This window comes from Excalfactoria chinensis, chromosome 1 (assembly GCF_039878825.1).
Source record: "Excalfactoria chinensis isolate bCotChi1 chromosome 1, bCotChi1.hap2, whole genome shotgun sequence".
NCBI classification, from domain to species: Eukaryota; Metazoa; Chordata; class Aves; order Galliformes; family Phasianidae; genus Excalfactoria; species Excalfactoria chinensis.
Window position 1 is genome coordinate 125956820 of NC_092825.1, and position 19456 is coordinate 125976275.

The 19456-nt window shown below is 44.0% G+C and overlaps 1 protein-coding gene across 1 annotated transcript; it reads left to right on the forward strand.

Annotated features, from left to right (window-relative positions):
- The first annotated feature begins 83 nt into the window (after positions 1 to 83).
- On the forward strand, positions 84 to 5424 carry PDCL3 (phosducin like 3). Its single transcript, XM_072348714.1, has 6 exons — positions 84 to 203; positions 1075 to 1204; positions 1762 to 1852; positions 2174 to 2317; positions 2759 to 2967; positions 4912 to 5424. The coding sequence occupies exons 1-6, from the start codon at positions 198 to 200 to the stop codon at positions 5052 to 5054; spliced, it is 723 nt and encodes a 240-aa protein (XP_072204815.1). The 5' UTR covers positions 84 to 197; the 3' UTR covers positions 5055 to 5424.
- Positions 5425 to 19456: the final 14032 nt, after the last annotated feature.

Consider the following 19456-nt stretch of genomic DNA (forward strand, 5'->3'; position numbering starts at 1 on the left):
CAGCGCAGAATGGACTAAGCTTCCAATCGGGCCTGGGCCGCACTGACAGCAGGCCCTGCCTTATTAGGCGCTCCGGGAAGCGGCAGTGGCGACACCAGGTCCCGCCCCATCCAGCAGCACCGCCTCTCCGCGCCGCGCACGCCGGGACTGGTTCTGCCCAGCACCGCCGCTCCCCGGGCCGCTGTCCCGCAGGCAAGATGCAGGTGAGAGCCGGGAGTCGTGGCGGCCCAGCCCGGCCCCAGCCCGTGGCGCGGGGGAGCCTGGTGGAACGATGTGTGGAGCCGCGAAGGGTGACGGCCCCGGCCCCGGCCCCGGCCCTTTCCGATGCTCCTCCCCGAGCCGGGCTGCGGCCGTGCATGGCGTTGTGGGACGCTGGGCTCTTCTCTCTTAAAGGGCAGTATGCGTTTTGTTGTTGTAGTAAGCAGGTGGGTGCGTGGCTTAAGCGCTTCTGCGTTTTGATAGATGAAAGGAGTGCTGGAGAGCCCTCAGTCCACAAGTAGTGTGTCTTGGGGTAGAGAAGAGATGTGGTTTCACAGAATCGAAGGGGTTGGAAGGGACCTCTGGAGATCATCGAGTCCAACTCCCCTGCAAAGCAGGCTCTCTACAGCAGGCTGCCAAAGCAAAACCAACCTGACGTGTAGCTTAAGAACATTTCTACTGAGTTTCTCAGCAGTGCAGGGGTGCACACTGGGCTTCTTTTTATAGGATTATGGGAACTACTTAGTTGCCAAGGCTTTTAAATTCAGAAGCAGGCCTAGATGTGTTCCCTCATAGTGGCCTTACCTGGCAGGGACTGTGTGCTTTCCTCCAAGCGCTGGCTTAGCAGTGATCGAAGCACTTCCACACCTTGTACCCTGCCAAGATGTGCTCCAAGTGGGATGGGGTAGAATGAAGTTACTTTTCATGGGGCTACAAGGAAGCCTTGGTGTCAGGAGGATGCATGCTGTGACTTTCTGATGCTGTCCATATCCAGATGGTTACACTTCATCGCTGTGCTATGTCTCTTGAAAAACTTGCTTTAATGTAGCAAAGCTCTCCTCAAATAGCAGTCATCCATTTCTTGTTTTACTGTAGGACCCAGAGCAAGACACCGAGTGGAATGACATCCTGCGTAAGAAAGGGATCCTTCCTCCGAAGGAAAACCGAGAAGAGCAGGAGCGTGCAAAGGAAGAAGAGCAGTTTGAAATCCTTCAGAAATCTCTGGGTGAGTGCATGTGCCTGTGAAGCAATGTGTCCTCTTCTAAACCTGTGAGGGATACCTAAGCTAATTCTTCTGCAGGGCGATGCGTCTGTTAACAGTATCAGACAGATACGTTCCAGAATATATGGCCTCTTCCTGAGCAGGAAGACTCTCTTCTTGATGACAGCTCTGTGATTTTTGAAACGTTTACATACATACAATTGAAACAAGAACTGTCTCAGAGGAGTATGTCATATGAATGTACAGATAAAACACCTCACAAACATTGTATGCATCCTCATTGTTCAGCCATCCCTGCTGTACTGTATGTTTGTGGTGTAGTCACAGAGCCTGAAAGCTAGCTGTGGTACTTACGTACCAGTGTAGCCAGCCTTTGGCTTAGAATCATCGTTGTCTTTACATCTACATGTATAGAGTTCATAACATTATCTAAAAAGGTAGTGTAATGTTGGAGGGGAAAAAAATACATTTCCCATACCTAAATTCTGTTAGACTGAAAGGCGGATGAGTTTTGTTCCCAGAATGAGGTACTTGCTGATTTGATACTGCTTCTTTTCTAGTGAAAACGTATGAGGACATGACTCTGGAGGAGCTAGAAGAAAATGAGGATGAATTTAATGAGGAAGATGAGAAAGCTATCGAAATGTACAGGTTAGAGCATCATGTGGAACTTGCTTTGATGAAATCTTTCTTATTTTGCTTGTGTATCTCTTGTCATTTCTACCAGCTAGCTTCATAGCGTAGCATCTGCAGAGGAAACATCAAGTTCCTTTCATGGAGCACAACTGTATTTGCTGCATGTTGATATATTGAATATGGTGCAAATATAACAACATCTGTAGCCTACTTCAATTTGCTTTTATTGCTTTGGCGTTTCAATGTGTTTGTGACCTGCCTCTAAAGTCTAAGTTTCAGCTAGATACTTTAAATGTATTTATTTTTAAGATCTCTTTCCCATTCGTTGTTGTTCAGACAGCAAAGATTAGCAGAAATAAAAGCGGCTCAAATGAAGAATAAATATGGAGAAGTTTTGGAGATTTCTGGAAAGGATTATGTTCAAGAGGTTACAAAAGCTGGGAAAGGCATATGGGTAGTCCTGCACCTCTACAAACAGGGGTAAGATCTTACTTATTTAACCTCTAAACCTTTCTTGGCTCCTGACAAATGTATAGTTAACGTGGAAACTGAGGTACTCAATCTGGAGTTAAAGGAGTTATTAGTAATTTGCTTTCTGTTGGCTTCAAGAGAGTTGAGCTTTGCTATTGAAAGGATGTTACTGTGAAGTGATGCTGCTGGTATATTAATTAAAAATGAGCGATTAAAGCAATTAAAACAAACAAACAAACCAAAGAAAAGAAAAACCACACTAACTTCCAGCGGTACTAAGTTTATTTGGATGCTGGAGTACAGGACAACAAAAGTAGTCAGAAGCTGTTTCTGGTACACTGGTCTTCCCACTGCACTGTTATTTCTGACTGGTATTTTTCTGGAGAAGATTGCTATCAAATGAGTCTTTTTTTAGTTCTTCTTATGTGTGTCTCTCGCTGTTCTTGACAGAATTCCACTCTGTGCCTTAATAAACCAACATCTAAGTGGACTTGCAAAAAAGTTCAGAGATGTGAAATTCATCAAAGCTATCTCTACCACCTGCATACCCAACTATCCTGACAAGAATTTGCCTACGATATTTGTCTACCTTGAAGGAGACATCAGAGCTCAGTTCATTGGGCCTTTGGTGTTCGGTGGCATGAACTTGACAAGGGATGGTGAGTGTCTGCATCCAGCTGCTGTGAACATCTTTGTGAGAAACTAAAGAAGTGATGTGAGAATAAGGAGAATGGAGATCACTAAGAGCCACGTGATGATAATTGTTGTTATCTTTCCCCCTGCCTTTTGACTCAAAACACACGATTGAAGTGATATTTTAAAAGCAGCAAGTGTAGGCCAGTATAAAGGTACTTAGAAAGCTGTGGTTAGCAGGGAATAGTATCGTAATACAATATGTGATGAAAATAATGAAGGGAGGTTGTAGTGAGCTGGGGGTCGGCCTCTTCTCTCGTGTCATTAGTGATAATACCAGAGGGAATGGTTTCAAGCTACAGTAGGGGAGATTCAAGCGGGACATTAGAAAGTATTACTTCTCAGAAAGGGTGGTCAGGCTCTGGAATGGACTGCCCAGGGAGGTGGTGGAGTCACCGACCCTGGGGGTCTTCAAGGAACAATTGGATGTTGTGTTGAGGGACATGGTTTAGTGGGAGCTATTGGTAATAGGTGAACGGTTGGACTGGATGATCTTTTAGGTCTTTTCCAACCTTGGTGATTCTATGATTCTATAAAGCAGTGCTTGGATACAGGTGTGCAATGGAAAAGGCCCTACCTGTTGGAAAGTAAGTGGAACTGATGCAATTCCTGGACTTCTCTAGAGGTAAAGGGATACTTGTTGGCTTTACGAGTAGGTGTATTAGTACTGATTCTTTCAAGCTTTTGCTTAAAAGACATCTTGATCTGAAATGAGCCACAGATAAGGAGTGTTTCAGGTCCCTGCTGAATGGTAGTAGTTGTAGCAGTAGGATGCAAAGAGGATTTTGTGGTGTGCTTTATTTTGTTTTAATAATAAGCAAATAAATCATTGATTTTGAGGGATCCAAAGGTGGCTGAGCTGAGCTAGTCAGAGTGAAAAGCTGGGCACTGAAATTCTGCACTTTTATTTGTATTTCTTCCCTCTCTGATTCTATGTGTCTTCCATTGGAGATTGAATAAAGTGTGAGCTTGCATTCGTTAGTCTGTGAAGTATGAATAAAATTAGGTTAAACAATGGATTTTCCAGCAGGACTGGGAAAAAGGTGTCAACTGAGTGTGTTGTATTGACTTTCCTCTACTTCTGGGAAGCAATTCAATTTGGATCTATTTAGTAATAGGTACACTACTGATGGGGAGGTTTTTTTTTACTGTCTTGCAAATGAACTAATAATCGGAGCAAGGAGTAGTTGGAAAGGGGTGAATTGCACTTACATAACTATTTTTGAGGGATATACTTTACAGTTCAGGTATGTTGATGGAATAGCCTGAGTGGCTAAAGAGATGTAGCCATTCCTGCCTCTTCTGACTGTGCTGAACTTGCTGTTTGATGCTAACAGCTGTAATCTCTCAGCAGTGAATGTTCAAACCTGATTTCTCTCCTGAAGCGGAGGGAAGGAGGTTGTGTTCTTTCAATAGGGAAGTTGCCTTATCTAAAGCTGCTGCTCTGTGTCTGTTTTATCTGATATTCCCTGTTGTAGATGGAGTCAGGGGGCACAAGGAATGACATTGGTTGTCTGCAGAGCAGTACTCTGAGCCTGTGCTTTGGTGGCTCTGTGCCCTGGGCTGAGATCTGAGTCAACACTCCTAATCTTGAAGGGAGGACTTGGCTGGAGTGTGGTGTGGGACACAGCAAGGGAAATGAGATAGGGTAGCAGGAGAGGGATAGAGTATGGCCCTGGTTTTGATTATGTTCATGGTAGGGTGGTAAGAGAAGCCACCTGGGGAAACAAGTTAGGAGGAACTGAGGAGAATCGTCAAGATCTGAGGTCCTTTTCCCTTTTGAGAGTAAATCAGGAAGGTGAAGAAATATGTGTCGAGGTAAATTAATCAGCATATATCAAGAGTCAGAGATGGAAATCAGCCTAGTTTGCTTCCCCATATTCATGGCACTCTTACTTTGCTCTGTGCAGAACTGGAGTGGAAGATCTCGGAGTCAGGTGCCATCAAGACAGACCTTGAGGAGAACCCCAGGAAACAGATCCAAGACCAGCTCATGTCCTCCATAAGGGCATGCGTCCCAACCAGGGAAGAGAGTGACTCAGAGGATGACTAACTCCTGCATCAGCATCAGGGTTGATACAGTACACTTGCAGCCAGTGTTCCTGCCCAGAGGACTGGAGGTGCTCATCAAGATCTTCCTGAACCCCAGAAGGGGAGCATTTCAAGACAGCCATTTATCTAGAAATTTCATGTTGGGGGCTTTTTGATTTTGGTGGTGTGGTTTGTTTGTTTTTTTTTCCCCCTGAAAAAAATTACTGCAGCTTCACTTGAGATGGTAAAAGACTTTTTATATTACAAAGCCTGAGAAAATCTTACTCCAAGTTTTAAAAATACAGATATTGGTAGATACAAAAGTCTGTTGCTGTTATTTTATTAATAAACTGCTGAGACTTTTTATTTTAAAACATAAAATACGAACTGGCCTAGAGTGTAATAGTTTGAGTGTGTTAGTATAATCAATCTTAAACACGATGAGTTACAGCATGGCACTGAATTTGGCCTTCTGTTAGCTTGGCCTGTGTAGATGCTGGGTGGAGAGTGTGGGTGGTGTGTAGAGCTCAGGGAGGTGACGTGGGTGCTGCTGAAAGCCACGTGTGGGCCCATTGCTGGCAGAAGGGCTAGCACAAGTGTGGGAGCTAGGGGCCCCAGCATCTTCAAAGATGCATTGGTGATGGTCAGTATCTTCTGGGACCTGCTAAGTCCAGAACTCCCTTTCACGTACATCAGTTTGCTTAGCAGCAGTATTTTGCCTTTGACAGCACAGTCATTGTTTACTCAGGAAAGAAGATTCAAGATAGTTGTATTCCTGTGTGAAATCCCACAGAATGAGAAGTTTGATGCTTTACTACAGTAATGCTGCTGCCATACAGAAGGAACAACAATGTTTGAAGAGCTAATACCTTCCTATGGTAAAGCAAAAATAACTCTTCTAGGTAAAGCAGTAATGACTGAAGTCTTAGTTCAGCTCTGTCTCTTCCCTTCCTGAATTATAGCTCTTCTGACACTGAGCTGTGTGCTTCTTTTGGATTGGAGCAGTAGACACTGATGAACTCTTGAGATCTGCATGGGGATTTGAGTGTCACATCTTTTTGACTTTTGTTTCTTTGGTAAAACAACACCGTGGAAGTGAGCAAAATGCAGCAGGATGCAAGCTGATAAATGTTGGTTATTACATGTTGTGTGTATTGACACACTTCTTGACACTGGGCTATCCAAAATGCTATCAGGCCTTTTTTGCTGCTTGCCTGTATCTTCTTACAATCTAGGAAAAGGACAGCTTTTTTCTCCACAGGAAAGCCAAGAAATTACTTCTATAGAAGTTATTTAAGCAGTTTCTAGCAGAAGTCTGCATGGCTTTTCTTTGCTCGTCCTGGTTTAAGTGTGCATTGTTTCATACCTTGGAATGACCTTTTGACCCAGCATATCAGCTGGGCTTCTTTAGGAGGGTGCTGACTGAGAGGAGCAGCCACCAAGGGGCATTTGATCCAAAAAGTAAGGCAAGAGCTAGTCTGAAATGAGACCCTTTGTGAGGTGGTTTGGAATGAATGTCATATCCTCAGCCTTTCTCTCTCCACATTTGCTGCTGTTAGCAGTTCAGCTGTCTTAGTGCAGGCACAGCTGCCATACTCTACTCAATTTATTTTTAAAGCCTATCAACTTTCTAGTAAGGAGGGTAGAAACTCCATTTTGTGTCATTGATTCAACACATTCAATTTAAAGTATAATCTAAAAAGTAGCTAGAGCTTTGGATGCATTCTTGCTTCTGTTACTAGCTTTTTTGAGCCTCTTTAAGGAAGGAGAGTGGCAGTAACTGCAGGTAGGCTTTTGTGGTTCTCTGGACCTCTGGTTTCTCCTGTTACAGTCCATGAATCAATGCAGTATTCTGTTCTGCCTTCAGTCTTTGCTTACAGTACATCCTCTCTGTGCCTGTCAGGTACTTTCATCCAAGGACCTATAGTGAGAAATCTTGCTCTGGTTATGAGTTTGCCATGCACATCTTCCTGTACTGATGATGTCTCGCCTCTACTCAGCACATTCAGTTTTTAAACACATATCTGTAACCAGTGCTGGACAAGACAGCCTATGTACTGCCAACTCTTAATTTCAGACCGCAGATGAGGGCATGTATTTATTAGCATTAGATAGTATGGAAGTGACCACAAGAGGTCTCTCACCAAGTCTCCTTCACAAAGCAGTCTGGGAATGCATGAGGATATGCCTGCTAGCGCTCATCATTGGGTGGCAGAAGGACAAAATGCATCTGATGACTGAACTGTGTGAGATTGCTATGTGCCTAGGACTTGTACCGTCTTTTACTCTACTCCTGTACATCCTGTACTCCGAGATGTTTGATGAGTTGACATGTGGGGTGCCATTAGAAAATGTCATCCTTAATGGGGTAGATGGGACAATAACAGAAAACCAAAAGAGGTTGAAGGTTCTGCTGAGCTGCTGACACCCATGCAGAGCATCATTTTTAATGGTCTCTGTGCTTCCTGGTATTTGGCTAAGTATGAAAACAGCCCTTTGTAATCCTGTTCTCTTTCTTGCCAGTTGTATTGTCCTGATCAAGGCCTTTTGTAGAAATTAGATCTCTGCTGGAGTTGGATAATGAGCTCTCTTTAACCTTTCAGCATAGCAGAAGCTACGGAAGCATTCAGGTAAGGGGAATGAACTTTCATTTAAAAGGAAGCCAGTTGCTAAATAGCAAACCAAACCAGCCAATTAATATCCATAGCAGAATGAGGCAATATAATGTGAGAAAATAACCAGGGAAACTTGAATGCTTATCATCATGTCAACAGTTAGTGTCAGACCAATGATCTCTGCTGTGCACTGAGGCTCTGGAGTGTCAAAGGCACTGATCCTGTGAAGCCTGCTGAGATTGGTAGAAGATCCTGTTCTGTGCAGTGCTGTGAGAGCATCTCTGACTCATTCCACACAACAGCAGTGCCCGAGGGTGGGAAGAAAAGTAACCAGGGGCCATAGAGAGATGTGGATGATTCACCGTTAGTGGACAGTCACTTGAGGGGTTTTTGTGTGTGTGTGAAATGTGAGTAAACCTGTAGTCATAAAGAGTGCAGTCTTCACTGTGTGGGTCTGACATCTGCTGCTTACCCAGGTTGTATGAGCAGACAGGTTGAGTTGATGGCAGGCTGCTCTAATCCAGCTAAGTCTCCACTCTGATTTTCCTCTACCTCGACCTGCTTACGGGGATGATCTGCCCTCACCAAATCCTGTCAGACCTGGAGGGTAACGATTCCTGTGCACTTTACACACGGAAAGCCCTGTGTTGTGCAAGCATGGCATGGCAATGAAGGGGCAAAGCCAGTTCTCCAGCTAGTTCTCCAAGTACTTGGTCCTACCATAGACAAGGTACCTGTGCTTGGACACAAGTGTCCTCAGGACCTGGATTTCAGCAGGTGATTTCCATCAAACTTTAGCTGTATTTTTGTTCCCGTACTGCAAGTTCAAGTCCACAATAGTTTGTCATTATTCTTTCAAAATCCAGAAAGTTCTACATTTCAGAGTCTGTGTAGCAGTATGAATTAAGACTTCTAACGCAAACCACAGTAACTTAGCTTGGACTAACTCCTGTTTTGTAAAGGAAGGGGGAAAAAAAGCGCTATAATATGAATCTTTTTCTGCATATTTATTGGGATTAGATCATGTCTAAAGAAACACCGCTCTTGCTAAGATCAAAGGGGACCGCTTTCCCTTCTCCATATGCCAGTCACATCCCTTAAAGCCACTGCCTTGCTAAACCTAATCTATTCCCTGTCAATTGTTGGGAAAGCAGTGTATATCCAGTTAAACTCGTTCCTCATTACAGCCCATTTTAAATCACTCTTCATTTCAATTTCATTTAACTAATTCAGTCATCAAAGGATTGCGAGAGGCACGAAGTACTTCTCTGATGCACTTATCTCGTCACAGAATTAGAAAACGTATTGAATATCCTTGGTCTACTTGCAGGTGGCTTTTGTGATGCTGGGAGAGGCTTTACTCCCTCCCTTGGAAGACAGTTCTGAGCTTCAGATGAGAACTGTTGAGAAGAAAATCCAAGCAGCGAGAGTCTCTCACTCGTGCGGGAGATTGACAAGCACTCCAGCTTGTTTTTATGTAATGCATTCAATCTTTCATTTCCTGACACGGTGCCATCTTTTTCAGGCCTTCAGCAGATTAATTTTAATTTACAGAGCTGTCTGATGGAATTGAGGTCTGATCAGAAATGGCAGGAAAAATATCAAGTAGTTCTGAGGTCGTTTCCATTTCACACTTAATGTGTTAAGTGAGCAGAGAATTACATAACATAAAGTGGAACAATCCCGTGTAATAAATGTTAACAGACAATTAATGAGATGAATGTAATCACTCATACTTGCAAGCGTCTGGATCAATGTATCTACTATAAGAAGTCACATTTCTTCCAGTATATTGAACAGCTTAAGCCCAACATTATTTACAAGGCTCCAGTTTGTGAAGGCAAAAGTCACCACAGTTGCAAGTGAGAGCAAGATTTTCCAGACAGCTGCTGCTTACTTGCAAAGTGACACTGCCTCTTGCTATGGCATGTGGTGATGGGTTGATGGTTGGGCTAGATGACCTTTGTGGTCCTTTCCAATCTTACTGATTCTATGATCCCACTCCCACTCTCTTAAATACCCATTGGGAATACTGCCATCAACAAGGAAGGCAGCAGAACCAACTGTGGACTTCTCACTTCATTGCATGTTATCCATCTGCAAATTCATGCAGGCCTTCTGGGTGTTGGGAGACATTATCAGTTACTTATATGAGGATGTTTGTTATGTAAAGCTGGAAGCAGAGTTGTTCCGGATCTTTCAAGGTGACAACTGCTTTCTGTAACATTGTTTTTCCTGGGGGGTCAGGCAATCAGAGCAGGAGGAGGTCAGCAGTAGACCCTAGCGAGTTGAGTTCTGCTATGACACCAAGGCACAGGCTATTCTCTTTAGCAAGGAAGTGCTTATTGTAAAAGGGTGCAAAGTTTGATGGGATGAATGAAAAACAGGAGAACGTGCAAAACTTGGAGTTGAATTTCCTGGCTGGTAGCTACCCCAGACTTCTGATTATGTCTAACTAGCAGATGTAATGGTGCTTGGGAATGGGATAAGAACCAGATCCTGCAGGGTGAACCAAGCCCATTTCCTGATAGGTGGTTGATACTTCAGGCCTTACAACTTCTGATGAGACAATGGGTATGGATGCCAGATCTTTCAGATACCCCCCATGGGAGAACACCCAGGCTGCTGTTCTCTGTGTTTAGATGGTGGTGTGCTAATAGAGAAAGCAAGATAGAAAGGAAATGTTTGCTAGCTAAAAAGAAGTTCATGTCTTGTTGTTGTTGTCTGAGGACTGGAACAAGCTCATCCTACTTAGGGAGGCTGTTCCACCGAAGGGCTCAAAGTCTCCTTCAGGTATCTCTGAGTTTTCAGGAAATGGGAGGGATGAGCAACTCCACTGCATCACCTCTCAAAAGTGTGCCAGGCACAAAGTAACAGCAGTTGTGCACAAGATGGCAATGTTCTCCATAGAAATAAACTTTCTTCCTTACTATGGTCTGTGTGCTTTTAGACACAGTGAAATATCAGTGGCGGTACTTGAGATGCTCAGTTCTGCTGCACACAGACTGAAGTCTGTTAAGAACACAGATACGCCAACTGTATGTCAAGTACTTCTCCCTGTCAGCACATGTGAACCTGTCCCACAGGTTTCTGCAAGCTTTAACTAGTGACATGGCTCTGTTATACTGCGCTTGAACATGGGATCTATAGCATTAATTTCACAAGACTCTTTTTCAGGAAGAATGCATCTGTCACCAGGTTGGTTTTGAACAGCTGGCCATACGCACTTCTGATTTCCCATCTGTACAGATCCAAGCATCTTGTCCACAAAAAAAAAAGTCACTTCTAAATCACTCCTCAGCAAGAACTTGGTTCCAAATCCAGCAGAGGGTGAGGAGTGGGCCCAGCCTGCCTGAACCAGAGCAGTCCCACCTCCGTGCATGAGGTGAACGTATGAAGATCTCTGTGGTGTGCTCCTGTATGGGAAATGTTAGGTCATGGCCTGAACCAGCAATTGAGCACCTGGTGAAGGGTGGTCCTTTCCAACCTGGGAGCACAGGTGGAAGCAATTCATCTGTGTGACCAGAAGGGGTGGACACCTCTCTAACATCATGTAAGGGCTGGCAACTGCTAGGGAAGCATCTCTACTTGGAATTTGTGGAATATTTGGTGAGCCCCAATCCTTGGAAAGGGTCAAGCAATTCCTTCTTTATTACTGGATTGTAACTGCTATGTTTCTTGGGTTTAAATTAACTATGTCTGCTGCTGCCTTTCCTTACTTCTCCATGTGGTGTAACCAGTTCAGAAGCTTTTCAGTGGCTACCATGTTCTGAGCAGAGTAGGAGGGATCTTAGCCCTTACACAATTATCCTTACACAGCTCTTGTCTTAAATCTCTGCTGCCAAGGGTGATCCAGTTCATCTTCATAGGTTCTCCTTCCTCTTTCTTCCTGAAGACATGTCTATGCAGGACTGCATTGCTTTGCAATTTTATTCATAAAAGAAGAAAGAATGCAGGTTGTTCCCATTTTTAATGGTCAAAAGCAGGTATGATAAAGAGAAAAGTGGTATCAATCCAGATAGTTTGCAAAGCAGGACTCCTCATGGACACACTGAGAAATGGCCAAAGAGGGCCTGCTTAGAACAGCATCAAGTACATCCATTAGTAACAAATGTGTCAGGGTAGACATAAAATAATAGAATCATAGACTCACTAAGGTTGGAAAAGACCTCTCAGGTTATCTAGTCCAACAACACCCACTGACCATGTTCATCTTGTCACACCCCCATGCTCCTTTAACATCACCCTGGGCAGTCTGTGCCAGTGCCTCACCACTCTTTCTGGGAAGAAATTGTTCCTAATATCCAAACTCAACCTCTCATGGCACAACTTAATGCTGTTTGCTCTCATTCTATCACTGTTACCTGGGAGAAGAGGCTAACCCACACCTCTCCACAACCTCCTTTCAGGAGGACATCTTTCATTCAAGCTGGGTGTGTGATCTGTGAAGTGTCAGGATCTAAAGCTACGTTTTGCAAAGCTGTAGCACTGTCCTTTGAGATTTCAAGATCCTCTGTCTGGGGAGATCAATCAGTGCTTGGAGGTGCAGAGTCACTCAGAACAGAACAAAAAAGATATATTAATAGCAATAAGTGAAGTTTCTCACAGTAAGGTGGCTGCTGGGCAGCCTGCCCTCTCCCTCAAAGCCCTGCCCATATGGGATGCTGCAGACACATTATACAATTCCCTTTTTTTCCCATGGAGCCTGAGGGCTCTCCAAGGGCGTATGTGTGTTGTGTGATGGGCATGAGGGGCCAGGAAGTCCCTGGGTACCATGCAGTGCTTGTTCCAACTTGCTGTGCCCACTCTGCACATCCTGTTGGGTGAATAACATTCTGTTATCAGAGACTTCACGCAGCTTTTCAAACCTTAAATAACCCAGGCATGTAATCACTCCAGGAGGTAATTAAACCACCTGCTTATCAACAGTGGAACAGCAGTGGAGAGTTGGGATCTAGATTTTTTAGGAGATAGACAGTCTTTTCTTCTGCAGGCTAGGTCATGAAAATGTAATACAAATGTTCTGGACTCTGGATTTCTGCTTCTGGTATAACAACTCAGCAGCAGGACTTGAGCTAGAGGTTTAGGAAGCTCCAATTATGCAGCCTTGCTGTAAGAACATCTTCCTTCAGGACAGAATCCTAATGCATCTTTTTAGGAAAATGAACAGAATAGGGCACTTTAAGAAGTCTAAACTGAGCCCAGATTGTGATAATTTGGAGGACATCGCACACACATTTCTGTGTCTCAATGCAGTGCTGATGCCTCTCTGCATCAGGTTTTAGCCTAAGCTGTGATGGACTGAACTTCTTTTCTTTTTACCATGGCAACCTCACTATGGTGATTTCAGGGCTTGGAAGCTTTATATTTATCTTGACCAGCATGAAGAAGTCTGAGGCTCATTAAGTGGGGAAGGTGGATGGATAGCATATGGAACACACCGCACAGAGACAGCACTTCCCTTCACAGGGCAACTGGGTCACTCGTATTATCTCCTCTGGCTGCAAGTTGCCTTTTGGACATACTGAGTTGCTAACAGTTCTCTCTGTCCCAAGGGAAGAAAATCCAGACAGATGGCTTCAGAGAAACCTTGCATCTTTAAGGCAAGATATGCTCCTGGAACAATAATTAATGCTGGTGGGATATATATATATATATATATTTCTCCCTCTCTCTCTCTTTCTCTCTCTCTCTCTCTCTCTCTCTCTCTCTCTTTTTTTAAGAAGCTTGGAAAGAATTCAGTATCACCAGAGGGCATTAACACAGAGCCTAGCAGAGGACGGGGAAAGATAAAGAGGGGAAAAAATAGCTACCACAAAACAGTGATCCTATTAAAATGACATTGAAGAATTCTATTAGTGCTCTTTGCCCCCTCGCCTGCCTGCCTTCAAAGATTCCAGGCAAAACACTGCTGTCAGTCAGATAAAGCTGAGTAAATCTCTGCTAGAGGTGACATTCACATGTGGCAGAGAGGCACCGGGACACTGGGCAGTGGAAACACTGCACCCACAGTGCTGCTTGTGCTGGCTCTTATGGCTGTACCCCTTGAGTAGGGGCAGAACAGTTTGATCCTATGATAGTCTTTCCCCTCACAAATCAATCACTTACATAGGTGTTCTGTTTAGTTTGATACTTGATGCTATGTGCTGTATAACAGCGTTCCCCAAACTAAGGATGATCTGGGGAGCCACACAAACTGAAACTAAAGATTGCAATCTGTCCAAGATCACAGGGAAAAGGTGGGACCTCATTCCCTGCAATCAGCCAACCGTTCTTGTTCTCACTTCTGAACTTGTCCTGCCAGTATGTTTGAGCAAATGCCTACTTACATGGGAGTATCTAGTGAACCATGCACTGGATTAAGGATGTATTGTCAGCTTAAACATGTTCAAAATATGTCTATTGATTTCAATCCCTTCCAGTTATGTTAGCAATAAAACCTATTTGGATACCGATCAAAGCCAATCAAAGCCATAGTTTATTGCTCTTTGTAGAAAAGAAGATTCTCTTTTACCTTTGGAGGTTACTATAGATAGAACAGAAAACTCATACAGCATCCCAAACAAATGTCTGCACTCCCAGCACAGATAATGCCTCAGTGGAGCACTGTCTGCAGTGCTGCTATCCCAGACAGATATGGACCAGTCACTGTGGATCTGGAAGGGAGCTGCAGGAAGGGTCAGAAGGCTGGAAATCACAACCTATCGGGAGAAATGATTGCACTGGGGCTGCTTTCCTTAAAGAAAGGAAGATTAAGGGTAGGGGAAGGGAGTATTCCTCAAATATGCAAAAGATTGCTGTTGAGAGAGCAGGAAAAAATTGTTGTCCCTGGTGAAATAATAGAATTAAAAGAAATAATAGATTCAAATTGCAGCAAAGATGTCTTGAGTTTGGCATTGAGAAAAAGCTTTCTTGAAGGAAGAAAAGTGAAACACTGAGCAGGACTGTGTGATGAGACATGTTGCAGACCCAACTGGAGGTCTTTAAAACCAAGTTAAGCAACCAATGCTCCTTGGTAAAGGAAAGGAACAGCCAGCCTCAGGAGGACTGACCCAGTGCTACAGGTACTGGGACTGCCACCACATTTTAGAGGAAAATAGTTCACATGCAGAAATCTTGTCTAATGTCAAAGAGGTGAACTGTAAAAATGAAAGTTGTTAGTACTTTGCTACCTCTTATAACTTTTTATAATCATCCAGTCAAGCCTTGTATGATTTATGAGCCATATCAGCATTAAAACACAAAAGTTTTAACAAGAGTTGCAGTCCCCATGCCGCTAGTTTCAAGCCCAGGCAACCCATGCACATGTACAGGAAGCCCTCTAGCAAGCCTGCTCATTAGGTTTTATTTACCTGCTGATTGTGCTGCTGGTGAGCTGATGCAAATAGAGATGATTCCTCACCAATGCAGAACTTATGTGAGACCAACTGTAAGGATTATTTTCAGCAATGCCTGAAGAATCTCCAGTCTTTATTAAACTCACAAACTGAGCAGAAACATCAAGAAATCTTACTGGGAACTCTCCACACACTCCAAGTACTTTTAAACATCTGAATTTGTCAAGAGTCAAGGGAGTCCTTCTGGTCTGGAGTTGTGTGGAAGAATGCTTGGGGACAAACCACCAATGGAGGGATCAGAGGGCCAGAAGCTTCTATTAGTTACGTGGCAGTTGGACAGGAGCTGAAACCCTGCCCTTCAGCCTGACTCCACTGGAGAGAGCACACAGCTGTAAACAGCTGCAAACAGCTGTCAATAAGGAGAAAGCTGCTCTAACTTCTCTCACCTTTTGCTTTTTTCTGACATGGAAAAAAAAAGGAAAGGAAAGGAAAGGAAAGGAAAGGAAAGGAAAGGAAAGGAAAGGAAAGGAAAGGAAAGGAAAGGAAAGGAAAGGAAAGGAAAGGAAAGGAAAGGAAAGGAAAGGAAAGGAAAGGAAAGGAAAGGAAAGGAAAGGAAAGGAAAGGAAAGGAAAGGAAAGGAAAGGAAAAGTCATCTCACGGGAAGCTACATACAGATTATTTCTCTTCTTCTGAAGTGAAAGGCATCCATCTTGTCTTACATAGGATGCAAGCTGCATGCTGAGACACTGTGTGGTTCTGAACTCTCCTCAGTATAGAGACTGAGGGTACTGGAATGTGGAGACTAGCAGTACGATCTGATTGGCAGGGCCATTACAAGTGTACTGTGTTCTTTCATTGCTGATGCGAGCTTGGTGTACTTACAGCTCCTATTTCTGGCCTGTGTTAGCTGAAGGGGATAGGGTGGTCAGGATGTTCCCTCTGGCCATAAAAATCTATTAACCTCACTGTGCAGCAGGCATGGATCAGAATTCCAATACCTGTCCACCATCTGAAAGATCTCTTGTCAAGGGGGAAGAAACAGAACTGCTAAAGTGAGCATGGCTTCTCCATTCTTTCTGTCAAAGTCACTGGAGAGAAGCTCCTTGGCAAAGGGTTCAGCTTCCAGACATGTCTGGGTTTTGGGGCTCTGCAGTAAGGGCGGCTGGGAGAGGACCTTTAGCTGCTTAGAAAGTGATGAAAAGCAGTGAGGTGGGCCACTAGCATCCCTATCCTCGCTGATGGTGCTGCTTCTCTTAGAATGGATAGAAGAGAGAAATGCACTGGAGACTTGCTACTCTTTCCTACAAAAGGAGATCTCTTGAGCACAGGAAATTAGCCTACCCCATAAATAGGCCAGAAAACCACCATATTCTAGAGGGTGACTTTCATATGTACATATATTATATTCACATATAGGGCATATTTAGTGGTTGGTATTTTTTGCACTTATAGGACACACTGGACCTAGAGAATTTTTGAGTGAGGCTCCTCCTTACTTACCAACTTCTTAGGGTATAGTGTTTGGAGATAGGAACTACTGAATTCTTCTGGTTAATTTGGTAATCTGTTTAAAAGAGTGAGAAATTCACCTACCTGAATTTTGGTATCTGAATATAAAAATACCCCAGCCTAAGCTGGCAGCCCTTCATAATTAGTAGAAAGAAGCATAAGAGCTGGCAGAGGCTGACAAGACAGCTTGCTCCTGGAGGTGCCCATTTATCTGCATCATCTATAGGAAGAGTCTTGAGTGACCAGCTCAGACTTCAGCACCTGTTTGACAGAAACCCAAAGCGAGAATCCCAGAAGCCATCAGATCACAATGCTTCTCACAGCTCATCTAATCATAGAATCATAGAACCATTAAGGCAGGAAAAGACCTCTCACATCATCCAGACCAAAATTCAGCCCACCCCCATCATGCCCACTGACCACGCTACTCAGAGCCACATCCATGTGGTTCTTGAACACCTCCAGGGATGGTGACTGCACCAACTAACTTCCTTGGGCAGCCTGTTCCAATTCACCACCACTCCTTCTGAGAAGAAAAAATTCCTAATAACCAACCTCAACTTTCCCTGGCATAAATTGAGGCAATTACCTCTTGTCCTATTGCTGTTACCTGGGAGAACACCATCTGAATGGCATTAGAGAAAAACAAAACAAAACAAAACAAAAGAACACTATCTAGTAATCAATCATTAGCTTAATTAGTTCCAAACATGAAATCAAACAGATCCAACTGGAGGCTGCATCCAGCCTGTGGGCTGATTCCATCTGGTACAGCACCATTTCTTCATGGTGGGGCATGGGAGGATGATGGGGATGAGGTGGTGGGGAGATCCAGAGCCTCCTTCCATGCCCACATGCACCCAGCCAAACCCTTGCCCTGGGAGGTTCTGTCAAGAGCAGTCTCAGCAGACATCTGGACTGTAGGTTCACAGAGCCAAGGTTTGGACCACCCTCTGGATTAGGTCATTCTTCTTGGCCTGGGAGAGGCTCAGGGAAGTAAACATCTTGAAGCTCGTATCGCACAGCCCTGCTTTTGAATGTGTGAATTAAATGCTTGGATGCACAGCCTGTGGTGAGGAATTTTTTGGAGGAATTTTCACAAAGAAAATGGGACCTTGTGTTTTCTGACATTCGCTTTAACTAAAAGGCGTTGTGAGGAGTTTTACAGAATGCCAATTAGGCTCACATGTTCTCAAGCAAGAGCAATGCACTTCGTGTTGGCTGAAGTCGCTGCATAGCAGGAAAAAAATCAGAGCTGTTCATGAGCAGCCTATTGCAGGGCTGCAAAGTCTGACTTCTCACTCTAAGCAAAAGGAGAGCTGCTGGCAGATGAGATGACCTCCCTTACACAAGCTGAGCCAGTCAGAGAGAGCAGCCCACCTTTTGGGTTGTGAGCAAGGCCTGAAACAGAACCTGGCAAAAAGAAAGGCTTCTGCTCCTAAGGGCTATTCTAGGCTTTTCTTTCAGCTGCATCAGTTCACCTAGGAAGAAATAAGACCTCATTATTATGATTTGCTTGCATCTCTGACAATCACAACTACAGCAACATTGCTCTTAGTTCTTACTATGTGACTTAGTGCCTACTTCAACATCCTGATGAAGTTCAGTGTTTTAATGTTTGTAAATTACTTCTCCCATTTAAATCTTACGAGTTCCTCCTCATGAGACTTGTGAAGAATCTTAGAGCACAAGTCTTATAGAGAACTGCTGAGGGAGCTGGGACTGTTCAGTCTGGAGAAGAGGAGGCCCAGGGAAGAACTTGCTGCTCTCTAAAATGACCTGAAAGGAGGATGTGGTTAGACAGGAGTTGGCCTTTTCTGCCAGGTAACAACGAGAAGATGGCCTCAAGTTATGCCTGGGGAGCTTCAGGCTGGATATTAGGAGCAATTTCTTCTCACAAAGAGCAGTGAGGCAGCGGTACAGGCTGCCCAGGGAGGTGGTGCAGTCACTGTCCCTGGAGGTGTTCAAGAACTGTGTGGATGTGGCACTGAGTGGGCATGGTGGGCTGTTGGTTGCAAGTTGGACTGGATAATCTCAGTGGCCTTCCAGCCTTAATGATTCTATGAGTGCTGCTTGTTAGTGCTGGGACTTCTGCTCTCATATGACAAACTGTGCTCTCTGGTCACCAGCAAAGCCTATCTGCCCTGTTTTAGGCTCCTCAGTAGGTTCTGGCATGGCCCGTAGATGATGCTTGGTAGAGGCAAAGAAATTCTTTGTCCCATATAAACTTTTCCTTATCCCTATCTTGTGTCCACTGCCAAAATGGGCCAGGGAAATGTGAATGGAGAAGTGCACACTGCAATGTTATGACACATCTTCCCAGAGCTGTGGAGCATGAAAAACCCATTTTTCATGTAGCAGTAATTCTTGTTGTTTAACAAAATATATATAAAATAGAGGGAAGGTAAATTGAAACTATCTACTCCCAATTTTTATTCATGTTACCTCTACATCAGTACACAAGTTTACTTTCTGTCTGTCTCTGGTATGAAATAAAGGGAGCATCTTTAACAGTGATACAGCCATGCACAGCAAAATTCAGCTACCTACACAGCTTTAATCAGAGCATCTTTGACTGTTTACAAAGGGAATGAATCCAAGTAACAGCTTTAGAATGGACCACACTAGAATTTCTGGAATAAGGTTTCCATCACTTCTCTGCATTTTGTCTCTGTCTGTTACATTAACCTTCCTCTTATTTGTCTCCCCTAAATGCCATCTGCCTGGGGTCAGATGCAGCCACTACATGGTTAAGAAGGTCATGAGGTGGTGTGGTCTTCTTACCACATGGCTTGTCATGCATACACAACATGGCTGCTGATCCTGTTGCCTCTGAAATTGTCTCCCAGTTAATTTGTCCTTTGAATAGAAGGAGTCTCACTCTTCTTGATAGATGGAGTCCTCACTGTGGATCTAAGTTCTGGCCCTGTAACTCCTCACCACTGTGCACGATAGCTTTCTTC

Bases quoted from the DNA above. Each gene is read 5' to 3' on its own strand.
- PDCL3 (XM_072348714.1), top strand. The intron at 1,205-1,761 runs GTGAGTGCATGT...CTTCTTTTCTAG, and splicing joins AATCCTTCAGAAATCTCTGG to TGAAAACGTATGAGGACATG. The intron at 2,318-2,758 runs GTAAGATCTTAC...TGTTCTTGACAG, and splicing joins CTGCACCTCTACAAACAGGG to AATTCCACTCTGTGCCTTAA.